Here is a 20,245-nt window from a genome sequence, read left to right on the forward strand (position 1 = left end):
TCTGGCCTCCCATCAAAATTATGCAAGGCGAATTTCATAATGTGAGAACATAAACTTCAAACATCTGATATCAACATCATTGTATCATTGTCTGCCAAAGTGACTGATCAATTTACAAATTTGGGATATTCACTCTGCCTCTAAAAAACCCTCTCTGAATATCCAAAGCAGTAATGATGTGAAAAGCAAAGACAAAGCATGTGTCCTCAGTAACACTGCATTGGTTCACTTCAATAAAGGAAAGAACAGAGTGATAATTGCTGATGCCATATAATTGGGCGTACATGTTTCCTAATGTAAATTACAGAAGAAAGACAATTCACCACTATTAAATAGGCAGGCTTTATCAGTGGCATTTTAATACTCACAGAAAGCTCTCAGGACTCTACTGATTTACTGCGATGTGGTCACTTGTACACAGGGGTGGCTCCTCCGCTTGGGCAGAGGAGCGTCACCACCTCCCCCCGCCAGCAGCAACAGGAGCTGCAAACCTTTAAAAGTAAAATGATAATAATCCTTTTATTTTTAAAGGGACGGGGCCATGGGGTTACGAGAACCGAGGGGAGTGCACAGAGCACTCCCCTCATTGTGCATGTATGTTTGGCCGGCCAAACACATATGCACACAAGGGCTCTCTCCAACCTGGCACTGTGTTGCAGAGCTGGAGAGAGCCTGCACAAGCTCCCAGTGTGCGTTGGGACACCCAGCCAGGGTGCTCCAGCCAATCATAATGCTGCTCTGAGCAGTTTCATGTTTGGCGCAGGGCAGGCTGTGAGTCTCTGCCTGCAGTGCAGCGGAGAGCGGCAGCAACGTTCAGGTAAGTTTTTTTTTTTTTTTTTTACTTTAACATTTTTTTTTTATTGTTTACTTTTGTTTTATACCCCCCGCCCGCCACTTTTTCAAGTTGCCAGCCTTGTACATGGCAGGCCAGACTCACTCTTTTGTAACCAACTACAGGCCTTTGTGACACGTTCTCCAAACCTTTCTATGTGGTAAAACACAGTCTGTAGCCCCGGTTCAGAATCACATCAGTCAGACTGAATGATGAGTATGATTTGCTAGTGAGTACGTCTGGGCGGTGTAACAATGAGTCCATGGCACAAGCAGATTTTCTCTACAATGTGCAAACTACAAACCACACTAGTAGCAAAATAAGTGTGTATTTGTTGTACATTGATTGTTGCAAAGTTTAAAACAACATGCGCTCCCTATTTTTATCGAAGTTTATGTTTATTTTCACACTTTTGTCCACTACACAAGTGTTCTCCCTCTTGGATGACAGCCTCTTCTTAAGTATTTTATGGGCTTTCAAAATATTTGCGATTTGTCCATCAGAAACTATTGCCTCGCTGACTGAGAAAATGAAAGGCGGCAGAGCTCACTAAGACTAAGTTTAATTCAAGTACAAGTTAGGGAAAAGTTTTTCTCTTTAAACAGAGTTCACTATTACGCAAAGAATACCTCCCCTGCTCTTGCTATGCCAGAAGCGAAAAAAAGCACCTTCTCACCTACCTCATCAGATTTGAGGAACATAAACAAAATAAAGAAGCTTTTCTTGGAGCTTCCTGTAAGTTACTCTTTTCACACACATCAATTTCAGATCCTGAAATGTCCTGAAGGTGATAACGTTCACAGTGCGCACTATACAATATGCATATGATCTGTCTTTTTGCATTTCTTAGTCATAAACTGTTTTTCTGTCTTCAAAAAAAGAGGTCAATGCATGATTTGATTTACCTCTCAGTGTAAGGGGAGCAGGCTCCTATATGCCAGGTGGCGACGAAATAGCATTTAGTATGAAATTAGAAGCTTTTTTTATCGTATCTTTAGACCCTCATTATGAGTGGACTCTTAATTGCAGGTCAAAATTATGAGATCCACTAGACAGAATATGCTGACTGGCCGCTCCCCATCTCCATCCACCAAATGTCAGTACTTAGGAACTATAATCAGCAATCCCTTAGGTTTGATTTGGCCCTCTCTGCAGGTCACCCAAAGCCTTTTTCAAACACCCCTCGTAATCTTTGCTGAATTAATCTTTATTGGCTTTAGGACTCTGTGCACTTTACCACTGCTAACCAGTGATAAAGTGCTTGTTCTCACTCCCGAAAGTATGGTAAAATTGGCTTATACCTGATTGGCAGTTATGTACCCAGGGCATGTAAATTAAATACTACTAGTGGGCCAGCAGCACTTACTGTGCTACACACTTACGTAGCCCCTTAAAACATGTCTCAGGTCTACCATTGCATCCGGAACGCAGATTTAAACTGTCAGTGCGACTTGGCAAAATATACCTTTGGCAAGCCTTAAACTCCCCTTTTACCACACATAAATCTTCCCAGAGGTAGCACCTAGGTATCCTCTAGGGTGCTGCATATTTAAAAGGTTGGACTTGTACTTTTAAGTGTTAAATATCCTGGTCATAAAAAACTCCATAATCCGTTTTTCACTACTATGAGACCTACCGCTCCCATAAGATAACATTGGGTTACTTTATTACTTTGATATGGGACAGGTAAACATTTCATGTTTGATGTCTAAGAAATTGTAATTTAAAACACTCTTTAATAGTAAATTCAGATTTGAAGTAATAATTTTGGAAATGTCATTTTGAGAAAGTTGGCATTTTCCTACTCTAACTGGTAATTGCAGCTTGTTCCTGGGTCACGTGATTGGGTGTAGTTGACAGTTAGACTTTGTGTGACTGTCTGTGAGAAATAAACAGGGGGATTATGTGTGCCTCGATGGGCCATCACTGGCAGGATAGGGGACAGAGCTGAACCCAGCCCCAATTGCAATTGAAAAGGCCGTGCTTTGCCTGCACACAGAGGACTTGTCACTCCTGCACTATTCATGCAGCCATCTTGGAGCCAGGGCAGGGGATGAGGAAACTTCAAGTGCTTTAAATGGAATTGTCTAGAAATTATACAACTTCAAAGAAGACATTGGGTATAAAAATAGGACACCCATACTTAAACTTCAGTTCACTTTCTGGACCTGCAGAAGCACTCAACCAACAACCCAATTTCTCACACTGGTGATCAGTGCGGGAGGTTCAGTACTTGTGTTTGCACAGTACACATCGATTTGTGTAACATAAAAATCTCACTTAGGTAATTTTACACCACAGTTGACCTCTTTTTAAATCCTTCTTAGATTTTCATTGGCTGATTTCTCCTTTTTCTAAATTTAAGAACTCTTCCTCCCTTTTTTGTACCATGGAAATGGAGCTGCTCAACACTTACACTGCCACTGAGGCTGAGCTGCAGAGGCTCTGCGAGGAAGGAAGCTGAAGCAAGCAAGGAGGCCACAAAGTTGGACTTCCAGATAGCCGTCAAAGCCTACGGGGAAGTCAAGAAGTGGCAGGCCACCCTAGATGAGGATGACCCTGAGGAGAAGGGAGCAAACCTGGATGATGATGAGGTTGATAACCCAAACGTGAGTTCTGAGCTGGAGAAGGAGCACTACCCCCCACCCCCATGGGATGCCCAAGACAGGTCAGGCAGCAGTGTATCTACACTGGGTCTGTCCCTAGAGAAGCTGAAGAACACAAAGGAGGAGAGGGAGCTCAAACTGCAGCTGGCCATATTAACATTGAAAGCAGAGGAGAGAAAGGCGGAAGCTGGGAAAGTCTTAGCAAGGAAGAGATTGACCTTGGAATAAAGGAGAACTGCCCATGAGATCAGTCTCAGTGTGCTAGACATCAGAGCCAAGCAGGCAGAGTCGAGCAGTAATGGTGGCAGCATTACCCCAGTGTCTACTGGAGAAAAGAGAGTCCACATTCCAAAGGATCTGGTGCCTAACTTTGTTGTGGGATATGACATAGACAACTGATTAGATGCTTATGAGGCTGCCCTGGAGATTCACAGGGTCATTTAGAAAGATTGGGGGGCAGCCTCTAAAGGCATATACCCAATGAAGAGAGGGACGCCCTGTTAGTAGCCGTAGTGAAAGGGTGAAAGTGTGAAGTATCCCCCTCTCTGAGAAACCTCAAAGGTCAGAGAACCCTGGGTGGTCCGAGGTCTGGATCTTGGCACTGACAGCTGTCAGTTGCCTCTGTTGGTTGCTGTCCTTATAGGCAGAGTTTTCCTTGGGATGGGGCCAGAAGTATGATCCAAGGGGTGCAATGGGCCCCATCACTTTGTTAGCCATGGTGGTACTATCTCCCTACTGGGATGCGTCTGTGAGCAAAACAAGGTTAGGAGCTGCACAGATTGAGCCCACAGTTCAAGAGAAGAGTTCCCCATGGGGCTGTTCAGTGGCTCAGGAGAGTGTAGATGAAGGGACCCAAGTGAATGAGCATAGAACCGCCTAAGGCATCTGCAGTAGAGGGCCCTTGTCCATGTTTTATCACCTAAACAGGGAAGCCCATCAAGGTATTGATTAATCTCCCCTGGCTTGTGGCTGGAGGGGAGGTTGAACTTGGCCCTCTTTGCAGGGTCACTCCCAAACTTCTTACCTTTACTCCTCCTATTGTAGAGTGAGTGCTAACCCCCAAGTGGTGCCCTCTCCAGTCCTGGACCGTTGATGGTTGTGTCAAAGTTGCCCAGATAGCCCAAACCTAAAACTTGTAACTTGGAATTGTTTTGGCTAAAACTGCTTTGAAAAGCAGGAGGAGACCGGGACCAACGTGCTTGTTTATCCGCCCAAGGTGCATCGCCAGTCATCCTCACTTCACTGCTCCTACGTTCTTCTCTGCAGCGCCAAATCCTGTTCAGCAGTCCTTTGCCAAAGGGCTATGTGGCTTCGGGAACTCTGGTCAACTACAGCTTCATCCCACTGGAGATTTTCAACTTCCAAAAAAGAGACTAAGGGCCTCATTATGAATCCGGCGGTCTATGGACTGCCGGGCTCACGGTGGCGGCCTGCCCACCCTATTATGACTGTGGTGAAAATGTCACGGTGGAAACACCGCCACCGCCAGGCTCCTGCCATCAGGCAGCCTGGTAGTGGTGGCGTTTCAGATCCGACAGGGCAGCACTGCATGCAGCGCTGCCCTTTGGATTATGAGTCCCATTCCGTCAGCCTTTTCTGGTGGTTTACACTGCCAGGAAAAGGCTGGTGGAATGGGTGACTCGGGCTCCCCTAGGGGCCCCTGCACTACCCATGCACTTGGCATGGACAGTGCAGGGGCCCCCATGCACAGCCCCATTGTGCATTTCACTTCCCGAATTAGGGGCAATGAAATGCGCGACGGGTGCTGCTCCACCCGCCGCACTGCTGCATTGGCAATGTAAAGGACCTGTTTCCTGCTGGGCCGGTGTCCGGAGTCACTGTTTCCGCCTGCTGGCCCAGCGGTAACATCATTATAGCGCCAGCGGGAACTTCTCTGCGCTGGCGGTCTTCCGTTGACAGTCAGTGCGGCTTACATCATAATGAGAGCCTAAGTCCAAAGGTAGAAATCTCCACTGCAACTTCCTCCAGCAGGTACCTGACAACCACGTCTTCTCCTCAGACACCAGCTGCAGCCTTGCCGTGCTGAACTTTACCTTCTCAGCCAACGTTTTCCTGAAATTTCTTATAAGTGTCAAGGTAAGCGCTGACTGGGCTCAATCTACTTCTTTTATCTGACTGTCACTCCATCGCAGTCAGCCATATTTTTCGACTTTGACCCGGTCTCACGTAACTAGATGTCCTTGGTTGGTGCTTTGATCTTTTAGATGCTAGTGTTTACCTTAACATATAAAACATCTTAGCTCTTCTTAATAATCTACAGATTGGATTTTTGTCATTTAGGTGTCAAATAATTTATTAAAATGTACTTTATTTTTCGAAATTGGTGTGGGATTGACTCTCACCTTAACACCATGGCAGTTGTACTGCAAGGGTTTTTGGGACACCATGCAAGTGACAGTTTACTATTAAGCCCCCAGCACTAAGGCCATTTATTTAGCCATTTATAGAAGTCTGACACACTTATGTGACCGCTTTCCGTGGTGCCGCAAGATAGTAGCCTTAATATGACACGATTCCTGCCCCCAAAATTGTCTTACTTTCTTTAGTTTAGTTCATGGCATTATAGTGGATAATAATTGGAGAACAAAAATATGCATCAATTATATTGGTTTGTTGCTTAGTTTTCAATGTTTATGTAGTATTTTAATAATGCATCTATAGAGGCTGTGTTTCCATCGCCCCACGACCTCAAACAGCAAGCAGAGGCTGATGTAGATGGCTAATTTCTTTGCCTCACCAATACTGTATGTGTGGCGCACTGGAACGAAGACACCACCACCTCTTCTCTCCTCAGTAAAGTTGGGGTGATCTAGTGGGCAATGCACCTTCTCTGCAGTGCAAGAGGCAGACTGGAGCAGGGTCTAAGAACGGTGCCTTTATTCAGCCGCAGTATATCTCATGGGTAGTTCTGACATTTTAGTGTTAAATGTTAGCAAGATTATGAGGACAATCTTTTGTCAGTTTCAAGATTCTACAGGAATTTTATTGGGGATTATAAAGTTAAACCAAATGTACTTTGAAGAACCATTGCTAATTTGTGCATGCATGGCCTGAGGTGGAAGGCTTACGCATGTGAAAGCTTTGTATTACTGGTGTTGAGTGATGCAAAGAGATAGCAATAGAAACATAAAACATTGAAAAATGCAACCTCCAAACCCGTTTTTTTTTAAACAATAAAGATACAGTTATTGACTGTTGCCCAAAAAAATGTGTAGAAAAAAGTTACTGGAATGTGCCTTAAATGAAAATGTCCTAGACAACATAAAATAGTTTCTATGGGTGAAAGCTGCCGAGCTACTTATTAGGCAGTTTGTAATAGGAAGACATTTAACACTCAAAAACTGTCTTTCATCAGAGGAATCCATCACACAGTAGTAGTGTCAGAGTTTATTCAGTAGAGGGGCTCTGCATGCATGCTCTCTGCCACAAGACTCAAGCTGTACCTCACTGACTAGGCCTAAAGAGGCCGAAACTGGTCTGGGGTTGTTTGTGTTATCACTTGGAGGGGACCTGGAATTTTGGCTGGGATGTTCCTATTGGAATTGGATCGAGACTGATTGGTTTATTGCTGGTCTTTGTCTAGAGTGTAAAAGGGGCCAAAACAAAGGAAAGGGATGTAGCCTGGGCAAACACCAGTGGTTGAGATTAATTCAAGCATTCATTCCATCACTGACTGTTTTTTGTTGCAGTAGCTACCCTAAGTGCGATGGACTCTTCTTATTCGAACAGGACTAAGACTGATTTACATATGGCTGGTTTCTGTCTAGAGTGGCATAGTGATAGAAAAACAATGGATTGAGGTGCAGCCTTGAGCAATTTTGAGTGTTTGAGATTAATTAAAAAATTCCAACCTTTTATTTTTTCAAATTGGCTCCCTGTCTGGTGGATATGTCAAGACCTTGGTTCATTGCTCACTATGCAACAGGACTCAAGCTGTATCTCACGGATGAGGCCTAAGAAGACCAAAACTGGTCTGGGATTGTTTGTATTCCTCCGCTCATATACCTTTTAGCTGTTATGTTCACATTTTTTTGTGATAGCTAATAAATAAGTACTTTTTCAGAAATCGATTTGGACCTTGCAAACTTTGTAATTTACACTGTATTTCTTTTTGATGTTAATTATTTGCACACAGAATACGTCCTGTGACAGCACATCCCATTTAACCTAAGCTTCCCAAAATTGAAACACAGACATTTTCTCTACACCACAGGGACATTTTTCTAAGATCTCCCTATTGTAATTGTAAACTATAGAGAAAATGTTAAAAGTTTATTTAACTTGAAAAAAGGAGTAAAAACATGTTTGTGTTAAATATTAATGCAAATTAAGTTTGCATATATTTTAAATGCAGAGCAAAATAAAAAACATGCTACTGCACTATTTTCTTAATTTTAAAATAAATATATAATTAACTTAAATATATTAAAATAAAATAAAAATTAAATATTTGTTCTAAAAAATCTCACCTAAAATAAAATGTTTACATTACTCTATTTTGTATTAGAAATTTAAATAGTAGGTACAGAACTGATGCAAATTAATGTAATTATTTTTATATGTAATGTGCAGTTCTTTTTTAATTTAAAAAAGTTATTAAACTCAATTAATTTATTCAATTTTTATTTATATATCATTAACATTAAATCAAATTTACATATATTCAAAAAATATGAATATTATTTTTTTAACATTATTTCCTGTTTTAAGAGGTTCTGTTTTAAGTCTCTGCCTTCCTTATTTCCTTATTTTCTATGAGAGGTTGTTACAATACTAGTGCAATTGGTTGGTCCTCTCTAGGGCTAGACTTACGACCTACACAATGTCTAAGCTGGAGCACATTTGCTATTGTTTTGGGTTCCATATGATTATAGAAACCTTAAAAGTGCAGTTTTTGAATTGCAATGGGTGTAATTTTTTGTGGGTAGATGGCTACTCCTCCCTATGCCCCGCCTTATTAGTCCTAAAATCCTCCTTACCCGTCCCTAAACCACTCCCATTAATAGTAAGTATGCTCCTTTTTGCAGCCATTCCCACAGGTCCCTCACACATTTACTACTTAGTATTAATTTCACATGTATGATGATCTCTCCATCGATAAGATAGGTGAGGCGGAGTTGGAGATTTACACATTTTGTAGTATGTAAGAAGTACTACTGTAGTACTACTAAATGCAGTTTGTGAAGTGGACCCACAAGCTTTTCATTTACTAGGTTGGGCTACACATCTGGGACCTAACACAGGTAGCTAGAGAGTAACAGGTAGCACCCGAGCACTACACCATCCGACAGGTAGACAGGTGATACAGCCTGCACGCTTGATATGCTGTGCCCTCGCAACATTACCTTATTACCAACTATGCTGAACTGTTTTGAGAGAGTACGTGTATAGTACCATCACTAGTTTGTCTGTACCATGGCAATATAGGCTTTACAAAACGTTTTGAGTCTGTGTATGGATGTGAAGTCTAAAAATATCTCTGCTACATTGTATCCTATTATCTGCAGCATCTTTTGCCACAAGTGTGAGGGTCGCTGTCCGAAGGTGTGCAAAGTTGGCATCAAGACCATTGATTCGATTCAGGTGGCTCAGACTCTAACAGGCTGCACATACATTGAAGGCAGTCTTATTTTGAACATTCGTCGAGGCTGTGAGTATCTGCAATGTAATATGTTTCTTGTATACTTGTCTCTCTTTTTAAGAAGCTTCTATCTCACAGAATAGTGGGCTACCAATTTATGTAATATCTAAAAGTTTATTTCGATTGTGTTCAGAAATATTTCTACACGGTTACTGGCAGAATTGTGTGGCATGTTCATCATAAACTCCACACTGGGTATGGCCCATTGTGCCAGTTCTCCATTTGCCAATTGTTCTACACTCCTGGAACATAAGGGAATAGTTTTGGTGAGGGTATATAGGGTGATACACTGCCCAAATATTTTCTTAGTCTGATTGTGGCCTTGCAGTGCCAGTCACATCCTGATGCCTGTCATCATAAATGTTAGATGAAGTCAATGTTGACATGGACGGCTGATTGCATTTAGCAGAATGTGAGAGATGTGCAGGTGGGGCTCATGGCTTAGGACATTCTGCTGATTTAAAGTGGGCTTCAGTCCATAGGGCCTAATCCTGTTATTAACTTCACTTCTGGGATGATGATCTGATCCACACAGTGTTTGAACTTTGTGCCCTTGTCAGGCCTTGAGTGTGGTGCCTGGGCACTGGAACACAATGCTCTTGCTGTCAAAATTGGGTCTTTGCTGGACTTGACCTCTCTGTAAGGTCACCTAGTAGGCTGAGTTCCTGATTGGAGTCTCAGAGACAGAGAATTCTCCCACCACCTGTGTGCAGCCTGAGTGAGCCTAACCCTTCAAGTGGTGCCCCTACAGTCCTGTACCCTTGGTGGTGATGCTAAAGGTGCCTAGATAGCCAATATCCAAAACTTGGGACTCAAAAATGATTTGACTAAAATCTTCTCCGTGAACTGAGGGAAGACTGCGATTAACCCGCTCTTCTATAGTTCTGTCTTTCAGACAGTTAGTCTGACTTTGCAGCAGCTGCTGCTATGTGGGCCCCTGTAGCAGAAAATCCTAATCAGTGATCCTTAGCCAAGGAGGTAGCCAGCATTTTGGAACTCTTGTTGGCTACATCCTCTAGCCTCTTCCCTGTAGAGAATTTTTACTTCCAAAAAAAGAGACTAAGTCCAAATTAAGAAACTTTCACCTCAACTTTTTACAGCGGCTCGCCAACTACGACACCTCCTCTTCGGGCACTGCCCGCAGCCTTGTCCTACTTAACTTCTCAAGCACATTTTTATCAAAATTTCTTCTAAGTCTGAAGGTAAGAGCCAACCAGGCCGAAATCACGTTTTGTATCCAGCTCTCTTTTCATCGTGGTTGGACATATTTTTCAACTTGGACCCACTCATAACACCAGTTTTAGTGGTTGGATTTTTGATGTTCTGGTGTCAAATAATTTCTTTAAATTTACTATATGTTTCCAAATTGGTGTGGGATTGTTCTTGTCTTGTGTTTTCACTTATTTAATGTTTGTGTGCTGCACAAGTACTTTACACATTACATTTATGTTAAACCTTAATGCTTTTGTGCACAGCTACCAGAGGATTAATCGAGATTGTAAAGCACAGGTTGATATAGTGACTTTTGTGCTTCACCCTGATTGTGACTGGTGCTTGAGCAGGGTTAACACACTACTCAACCAACAACCCATTTTCTCACAGCCTTCAATTCTGTGCATTATGGTGTCTTATGCTGAAAATCATACGTATTTTGTGAGGACTGGACACTAAAACTGTGGTTAGCGTACAGTACCTTTTCTGTGGAAGTGAAGCTTGCACTCAATGCTTTGTTGTATTTTTTCTGTGAAGGAATACACTTGAATGGCTTGTACCAGGCTGCATCTGTTATATAAGAAATGTTAAGGAAAATGTGATGTTTACAGCTAAAGTTGAGGTTTGCAGGGGATTCTGGGTAAGAAAGCATTGGGGGATCCACGCAAGCCACATCTCCCTGGACTCCCCCAGTGTCTAGTATTCAGAAATGTCTGGGTTTGGTAGGTTTCTCTGTTTGCTGCCGAGCCCGGGACCAAAAAGGTACCCCCTTTCAAAAAATGGTTGTTTTGTGATAGATAGGGTGCCAGCTGCATTTTTTATCCCAGTTTCGGCAGCCAGCTAGGGAAGCCTGCCAAACCAAGACATTTCTGAAAACTAGATACCTGGGGGAGGTAGAAAGATGATTGACAATTCATTTTTGGAGAGCAGTTTGTATAGGCACGTGCATTTTCACATGGTACATGCAAGGGAGTAGCCAGAAATTAAAATACCCCGCCTTTGAACCAAAGCTCTTATGGCACCAAGCAAGCGAAGCAAGTCATTGGAACCCTACCTAGAAGAGCTTGCTTGTCCCTTCCATCCTAGCATCTATCCATTCATCCTTTCATCCTTCCATCCACCCACAGATATCCATATTTGACCTTTGCATCATCATTGATTCAGTCATTTATCCAACATTCATCCAACATTCAGTCTATCACCATCCCGCCCATCCAAATCCAAACCTCTCCATTCATCTTGGATCCTATTCATCCAACATATCTGTCCTCCATTCTTCCATTGTCAACTCTTCACTTATCCTTTTTCCTATGCATCCATTCATCCTTTTAATAATCCACCCATCCATTTGCTCATCCATCTTTTCAGTCATCCAGCCACCCTTTCACCCATCCATCCACTCATCCATCCACCTACCCTTCACTCATTCATCTTCTGACTCACTATTCTATCTCTCCAACCTTTCACTCATTCGTCCACCCTTTCACTCATTCATTCGTCCACCCTTTCACTCATTCATTCATCCACCCACCCATTTTACCGCCTTTAGCTCATTCATCCATTATTTCACTCATTTGTCCTTACATGCATCCTTTCACTCATCCACCGATCCCTTCATTCATCCATCTATGCACTGTTTCACTCCATCCATCCAGCCTTTCACTCCATCCATCCATAGATCATCCATTTATCCTTTCATTCATGGATCCATCCTTTCACTCACTCCTCCATCCATTCATCCATTCTCCCACCCATCCACCCTTTCACTCATCCATCCATCTTTTCATTCATTCACCTTTTCACCCATCTTTCCATCCTTCCTCCTATTTGCTCATCCATCCTTTCATTCAATTCATAAAGCTTTATTCGGCACATATAAATGACCATGAAAGCATGAACAAGGAAGAAAAAAAAGACAACAGTACATATTTACAAAGACATTGCAATTAAGACTTACAGTTATTAATTATAGTTAATGGCTCATTGAGTAATACATACAGTCATTCATAAATATATAAAATGAATAATAAAATACATTAAAAACTCATACTTTTCCTGGAATTGATGCACTGATTTAAAAAGGTGGCAGTATAAAAACAAATATCTGCCGATTGCAGATTAAAAATTAAAGCCATGGCATGTTTAACTGTACGTGTTCCGTATTTAACAAACAGAGGTTTCAAAAATACTATACGAAAACATGTATACAGTTTACAGAACAGCAGAAGGTGCACAGTGCTCTGTGTAGATACATTATCGCACCTACATGGCCCATTCGGGTGTTTCTTAATGTTTGGATGGGCTACTAAACAATGTGCCATCCCAAATCTTAGTCTGGTTAGCACAAATTTATGTGAATTCCTAGTCACCATAGTTGGGTAAGATGGAAAACCCTCCATTAGATTGTATCTATTATAAAAAATGACGGAGGACAATGATCCGGCTATGGTTGCTCGTTTCCTTTCTGCATAAGTTAGAAATATACTTTTCATTTCTGACTTGGAGATCGTGGTTGCTGCACTAGGATTATTTAAAATATTCAGATAAAAAATGTCTGAAAAACAGACAACAACATATTTAACCCAGGGAATATCTCGATATTTCTCCAAACGTAAGCAATCCTCAACAATAGTTCTGTTAAGTAGCTTCTCATCGCCAAGCCAGAAAGACCGCCAGATCATCAATGGTCTAAGTGATATCAGATCAGTTAAATAATCAATGGCTAATTCGCGGTGGCTTAGTTCAGTTGAGGCAGAGATGGACAAAAACAGGAGCTTTTTTAAAAACATATTTTCCTCCAACTGTAAGTTGTAGGTACAGCTATAACCCCATACTCCTGCCCCATACAGAGCAATAGTCACACATCTAGCTTGGTAAATCTTGAGCATATCCCTGGTTCGACGATCCCCAACTTTTGTAGCAAATCTATAAATACCATAAGCATTTTTTGCCATTTTATTCCGGATGTTATTAAATTCATTGTTCCATTTCCTGTCGTTAGAGAAGGTAATACCTAGGTAACAAAATTTATCCACCTGTTGCACCTTTTCGCCGTCTATAAAAAAAGGCATTTAACGTTTTGGCTTTAGCACCGCAGGTCATGGTATGCGTTTTTCCCTTATTAATTACTAGTTTTCTATCTTTAATAAAGGAGGAAAAACTATCCATTAGTCGTTGTAATCCAACAGGTGTTCGAGAGAGTAAAACAGCGTCGTCGGCATATAGTAACACCGGCACCGGAACACCGTTGATCTGAGGAGCATCAGCATTAACCTTTTTTAAAATATCATCAATTCCATTAATAAAATAAATAAAAGAGGTGCCAAAACACAACCCTGTCTAATTCCTCGTGTAACACAGATTTTTGGAGTACATTCTCCTCTGGTTCCAAAACGTACGTTGGTTTTCAATTTCTCGTATAACCTAGCGAGGAAAAAGATTATACCTTCTGGGGCTCCTAAATTTAACAAAGTTGGCCATAAAATGGAATGATCTACCATATCGAATGCACTGCTCAGGTCAGCAAAACAAAGATACAGGGAACCGGGTTTCGCTTCAGTATACTTCCCGATCAGTAGATCAAGATTGATGCACTGGTCGAGCGTACCTCGTCCCTTCCTAAAACCATACTGGCTATCAGCCAGTATGCTATCCTGCTCAGCCCATTCCTCTAATCTTACTAACATCACTCTACTCATAACCTTGACTGAAGAGTCAAGGAGAGAGATCGGGCGGTAATTCTTAGCGTCAGATCTACTTCCCTTTTTATGAATTGGCACAATGATTGATTCACCCCAAGTTACAGGGGCCTCGGCACACACGGCAACATTAAAAACAATGGTTAAAAGGGGGCCCCAGACATCTGGCGCAGCTTTATAAACGTCTATAGGTACCCCGTCCGGACCCTGAGCTTTCCTTCCTTTGCTAGCCCGTATACCATATTTGACCTCACTAACGGATATATCCAAAGGCAGAGTAGGCCACTTATTGGGACTAGGATCATTGACTTTATCAGAGTCAAAAATGCTAGAGAAATGTGCAATCCAACCCTCGCTAGAAACATTAGAGGTCAACTGTGGTGTTTTTTCATCCCTTAGAAAAGGCGAGTTGACCGTGGCCCAGAATAATGTACAATTTGATAATTCAGCAGCTTGGTTGAGGGAATCCCAAGCCTGTTGCTGCAGTTCACCCTTCCTCTGTTTGAGCGCGCATTTATATTCCATTCTTAATTTATTTACCAGTTTTTTGTCCCTGGGCCTCGCTGCTAAAGCCTGCTTGAGGCCAGTTAGTGCGGAAGTGCAAAGGTGATTAAACCATCTCGGTCCGTTCCTACTTTGCCTACTATTGCGACTGGTAAACTTGGCATCAATAGCTTTGTTAATTTGGTTAAAACAATATAAAACCCTCTCAGAGTCAGAACTATTTTTTAAAATAGAAGCAATGTCCAGCAGGCTCTCATTAATTATGGAGCTAGTTAAATCATCGGCTCTTTCACCAATCCATCTTAACCTTACACCGTTAGTCCTATGTGGTTCTACATTAGAAATAATAATTCCCACATCGACCGAACTACCAGCCCAAAGGGTAGTGTCCAGAATAATACGGTTGTGGTCACTTAGGGTAGTTACTTCAATTCTTGGTGGATCACAGTAAGAACTAATATTAGAAGATGTGATCACATGGTCAATGACCGAGCTGGTGTGCCAATTTTTAAAAGTGGGAATGGGTAAACCATTAACATCTTTACAGCACTCCACTATTTCCAGGTCATAGCAGCCCATGAACTTATGCAGTGCTTCCCCATAACTGTTATGTCCAAAATGCGGGACATCCCAGCCGGCACTGTTAGTGACCCCACAAACCCTTTGTGTAGACAAGTCGCACAAAGTAGTATTGAAGTCCCCTACCCAGATGAAGTCAAATACAACATTGTGTTCCAGACATAGATTTTCGACAGCGCCGGCTAAGTCTGTTACTACTTTGACCCGGGTAACATCAAAAATGTTATTATAATAGTTAATCAATAAAACATTATGGTCTTTGTCATCCACAAGCCAGAGGATCTGCACAAGGTCCCATACAGGTATATACTTTTTAACCACAATAGGACGACAGATCGTTACAAGTATAAGGAGACCGCCTTTCGCTCTACCTATACCACCTCCCAACGCCGGTAAATTGTAAGAAACAAATCCCTCATAGTTAACTTCATCTTTACACCATGTTTCTTGAAGACATAAAATGTCATGGGCATTAACAAACGTTAACCATCCCGGATCCCTCTCCTTCGATTTCAGCCCTGCCACATTCCAACAAACAATAGAAATAGTATCCTTACCCCTAACACAATTACTATCAGGCACCATACCATTGTTTCGTCCCCAGTTCGCATTCTGGTTTGAATTGCTTATGTCCCCACAATCAGGCGGTGCCCTTATATCCACCGTCAATTCAATTTCTGTGTTGTTGGGCATCTCTTGGGCCATGGTATTGTCTATACCAATATCCACACAGGGAATAATAATCACCTGGGGTAAGAACTGCCCTCCCTCATTAAGTCAATCATTTGCATCCAGAGAACTTAGGGGTTGAAATCGGTTTTGCATTGAAATATCAGGGTATAGCCTGTGTGTAGCAGGGCATAATCTGCTTCCTCTACTTCCTCTACTCCCATAAGGGACATCCTTTCATTCATGGATCCATCCTTTCACTCACTCCTCCATCCATTCATCCATTCTCCCACCCATCCACCCTTTCACTCATCCATCCATCTTTTCATTCATTTACCTTTTCACCCATCTTTCCATCCTTCCTCCTATTTGCTCATCCATCCTTTCATTCATTCTACCAACCATACACCTATCCTTCTACCCTTTTACTCACCCATCCATCTACCATTTCACTCACACATCAATCCATCTATCTACCCTTTCATTTATCCATCCTTTCACTCACTCATCCATCCACTCTTTCACTCATCTGTCCATCTACTCACCCATTCGTCCACCATTTCATCCAGCCATCCATCTAGCCTCCCTTTGTCATCCACCCATTTCTTCATTCATCTGTCCTTACATACATCCTTTCACTCATGCATTGATCCTTTCACTCATCCATCCAGCCTTTCACTCCATCCAGCCACTCATCCATCCATTTACCCTTTCACTCATCGTCCATCTTTTCACTCATCATCCATCTATACAACCTCTCACTCAACCATTCATCCTCCCTCTTACTCATCCACCCTTACATCCAGCCTTTCACCCATTCATCCATGCATCTATCCATCCACCCTTTCACTCACCCATTGATCTACCATTTCACTCACTCACACATCCATCCATCCTTTCACACACCCTTTCACGCTAATTATGACCCTTTACTTTCTGAGTTGCAGATAGAAGAGATCATCAAGAACCCCACCCCTGATGTAGCTGCTAAAGCTGGGGGGTTAACAGCGCTTCTGGGTATACAAAAAGCTGTATTTATTTATGAATAGTGCAATGGTTTTGGCTAATTGTCTGTATACTAAACCTTCATTGGAAATAGGAAGATATTCTGCATGAGCAATTCTTAACCCATAAATCACTGAGAAGAGCAGTTACATTTACAATGGGTGTGAGTCTGCAGGACCTCCCCATCCGCTGTTGCAGACATTGACACTGTAATGGGCTTCTGGAAAATGGTGATGATCTTTTAAAAGACAATCCAATGAAGTATCAAACGTAATCTTTAAGAAGAAATGGTAATTTCATTTGAGGAATGAGTTGCCAGATTAAGAATGGCCTGTAGCACTAGGTCATATAACTCCAAAAATCAAACTCCTTCTATTTAACTATAAGCACAGCACATATTCAGCTCCAAAGCGATTGCACAGCATGTATCCTGGAGTTTATCATTTAGGTGTGGATGCGAAAAGGCAGTGTTTAGACATATGATATAGGATTGTCCCTTATTACACATTGTTTGAAATTGGAATAATGATTGGAGGGGAAACCCTACTCAAGCAGCAACTACATTTTCTATTAGGGTGAAACGTAAGCTAGCCCCAAATTAACCTGTGCTTAACCCTCTGGTAGGTCGGCACAAAAGCAGTCAGGCTTAACTTAAAGTCAATGTGTAAAGTTTGTATGTGGCACTTCAAACAGTAATAAAGAGAAAACACAAGACCAATCTCACACCAATTTAGAAAAAATGTGTAAAATGTAATAAATTACTTGACACCAAAACAAGAAAAATCCAATCAATAGAATTGAAGATATGCAATTTTAGAGATTCAATTGAAAATCATGCATAAAAGCACCAAGCACCAACTCTCTTATCTAGTCACGCCGGACTGGGACAAAGTCACAAGTTCAGGCTGACCTGTATGGAGCATGGGGTGGATATAGGTACCAGGTTAGGACTGTTGAACAAAGTAACGTATATCCTGGTAGCAGAGCATTACAAGATCCTGCTTCTAGGATGTGTCATGTAGCAGCAGTTCGGAGGAGCTGCGAGGCTGCGCTGCAAGGTCCTCCATCACTGTTGAAGATGCTGTCAATGAGGGACTTGCCATTCACATTTCTGCATTGAAGATGCATCACGTACAGGAGGTTTGAAGAAGCTGTGGGGCTGTGATTCAGAGTCTTGCGTTGTCATCAAGGATGCCATTAACGAGGGGCTTGCGATGTGAAGGCCTGCATTGAGGATGTGTCATGCAGCCACTGTTCCGAAGAAACTGCAGGCTGCCATGCGAAGTCTTACGTTGGTGATGCACTGCACAGCGGGGGGTTCTGAAGCAGAGCTGCAAGAAGCTTCACATTGTCGGTTGTGCTCACAGGATCAAAGCTGGGGTGGCAGAACTGTTTCAGGCCCACTTCCAAGGGTCTAGGGCTGGGGCGCACCCCTTGGGGGGGGCACAACTCACAGCATTCTGAGTCCAGGTGCTGGGTTCAAGGTAGTTGGAGCTTTTTTCTGTCCCTGAGGCTGTCATCATTAGGCCAGCCAACTATCTCTTGGAGTAACTGGTGGTTGTAGGATCAAGATGCAGATCCAGTTCTTTCACCAGTGCAGCAGTGCGGCAGAGCAACAGAATGGCAGTCCATCTTGCAGAGCAATGCAGCTGTCCTTCTAAGACCTCCATGTGTCCAGAAGTGTACTGAAGAGTTGGGCCTGAGGGTCCAATATTTATACTTAGTGCCTACTTTGAAATATGAGAAGGTTACGGAAATGGCCACACCAGAAGTGTCTGGAATTTCCTGCTTACCTGCCCTGGCCTCAGCTTGTCTACAGTCACAACAGACTAGTGTCAAACATTTTGAGAGAGTACTCAGGCACACCTTTTGTTATGTACGAATGTGGTACGTGACAGCACCACTCCCATACCCTCCCCAATCAAGGTGTGGGAGCAATATTTAAACTCTGTCACCTAGTCATGTGACCCCCGTCAACAGGCTGCAAACACCAATCGGCTGGGGCAAGAAAATGCCTACTTTCTAAAAAAAAAATTAAAAAGTGGCATTTCCAGTATTGTGACTTAAAAGCTGACTTTAAGGTTAAAGAGGGTTTTAAATTACAATTCTCTGGAAACCAACCTAGACATTTCAAACCTGCTCCCAATTTAAAGTTATCACTTTTAAATGTAATAAGTTAACCCCATGTTAGTCTATGGGAGAGGTAGGCCTTGCAGTACTGAAAAATGAATTTAAGAGTTTTTCACTACCAGGACATGTAAAACCTAAAAGATACCTATCTAGATACATTGCACCTTGCCTTTTGAGCTATTGACTGCCTGCCCTCGGGACGGGTTATATGTATTTAAAAGAAAGGTTAGGCCTGGCAAAAGGTTTATTTTGCCAGGTTGAAACAGTAGTTTAAAATGCACACACAGGCCTGAGGCATGTTTAAAAGGCTACTTAAGAGGGTGGCACAATCAGTGCTGCAGGCCTATTTGTATCATGTAATTTTCATGCTCTGGATACATGTAGAATCACTTTACCAGGGGCATACTAGTAAATTAAATTTGCCAATTGGGTGTAAGCCCGCAGTGTTCTAAAAGCCAACAAAACCGTCTTCAGAAATCAGGAAGGTGCAGGCAAAATGTTTTACGCTGACCCTTCAGAAAGGGCCAAGCCCAAGTCATCTGTCCTGGGTGAATTTTGCAGACCCGATATTTATGAACACTGCATACTCTCCCTGTTTGCATCATGGCGCATCTTTCAAAAGGTGAACTTGTACTGCCCTGGGAGCAGTGTATTCAATTGAAATATGGAGCAGCTGTTTAAAAGCTCACGACTGCACCTACCTGCAGGAGGATGTTAGGGGGTCCATCTCCCCTCTAGAGGGCTGTCTTTAGGAGGTGCACTGAAAGTGTGCCACCTCTTTATAACCTTTTTAGTATACCTCCTAAAGGCATGTTTGCTTCTGCTCCCACATCCATCTTGGAGAAGCAGAGGCAAAGTGGCCCTATGGAAAAGAGGGAATGCCCTCTTATGGTAGTGGTGGCACAACATGTACACCAGTGCTATCAGTATTACAGAAGGGGATGCACAAGCATCTGCAGCCCCCTCTATAATACCATTCTGTCCTGGAGGTGCACAAAACTGGAGCAAATGTTTCTATGGCCCCAGATGCATGCTTTGACTGGCAGAACTATTGTCCTGACTTAAGGCAGGGATCTCTTTTAGATTCTTTGATGTATCCTTACTATTAACCGAAAGATCAATATCCATGAAACTGTGACCCTTCTCAACACCCATTGCGAACATATGGGGAGGAGGCTTATAACAATGTGCCACTTCCAAAAATAGCACACATATTGGTACAGGAAGGGGCAATCTTGCTTGACCTGGATCCAAATTCTGAAGATGAACTACCATTAGCACAAGATGCTCATTGCTTCTAGTTTTAAAGGTGGGTGAGTTGAAGGGGTGTTCTTAAAGGGGTCTCTTA

The 20,245-nt window shown here is 42.4% G+C and overlaps 1 protein-coding gene across 1 annotated transcript in view; it reads left to right on the forward strand.

Moving 5' to 3' along the window:
- INSRR (insulin receptor related receptor) overlaps positions 1-20,245 on the forward strand; it is a 449,037-nt gene that overhangs the window by 245,326 nt on the left and 183,466 nt on the right. Inside the window, exon 4 of the mRNA XM_069217860.1 lies at positions 8,967-9,109. Within this exon, the coding sequence (XP_069073961.1) occupies positions 8,967-9,109 (143 nt within the window). The remainder of the gene's footprint in view (positions 1-8,966; positions 9,110-20,245) is intronic.

Source organism: Pleurodeles waltl, chromosome 12 (genome assembly GCF_031143425.1).
Source record: "Pleurodeles waltl isolate 20211129_DDA chromosome 12, aPleWal1.hap1.20221129, whole genome shotgun sequence".
NCBI classification, from domain to species: Eukaryota; Metazoa; Chordata; class Amphibia; order Caudata; family Salamandridae; genus Pleurodeles; species Pleurodeles waltl.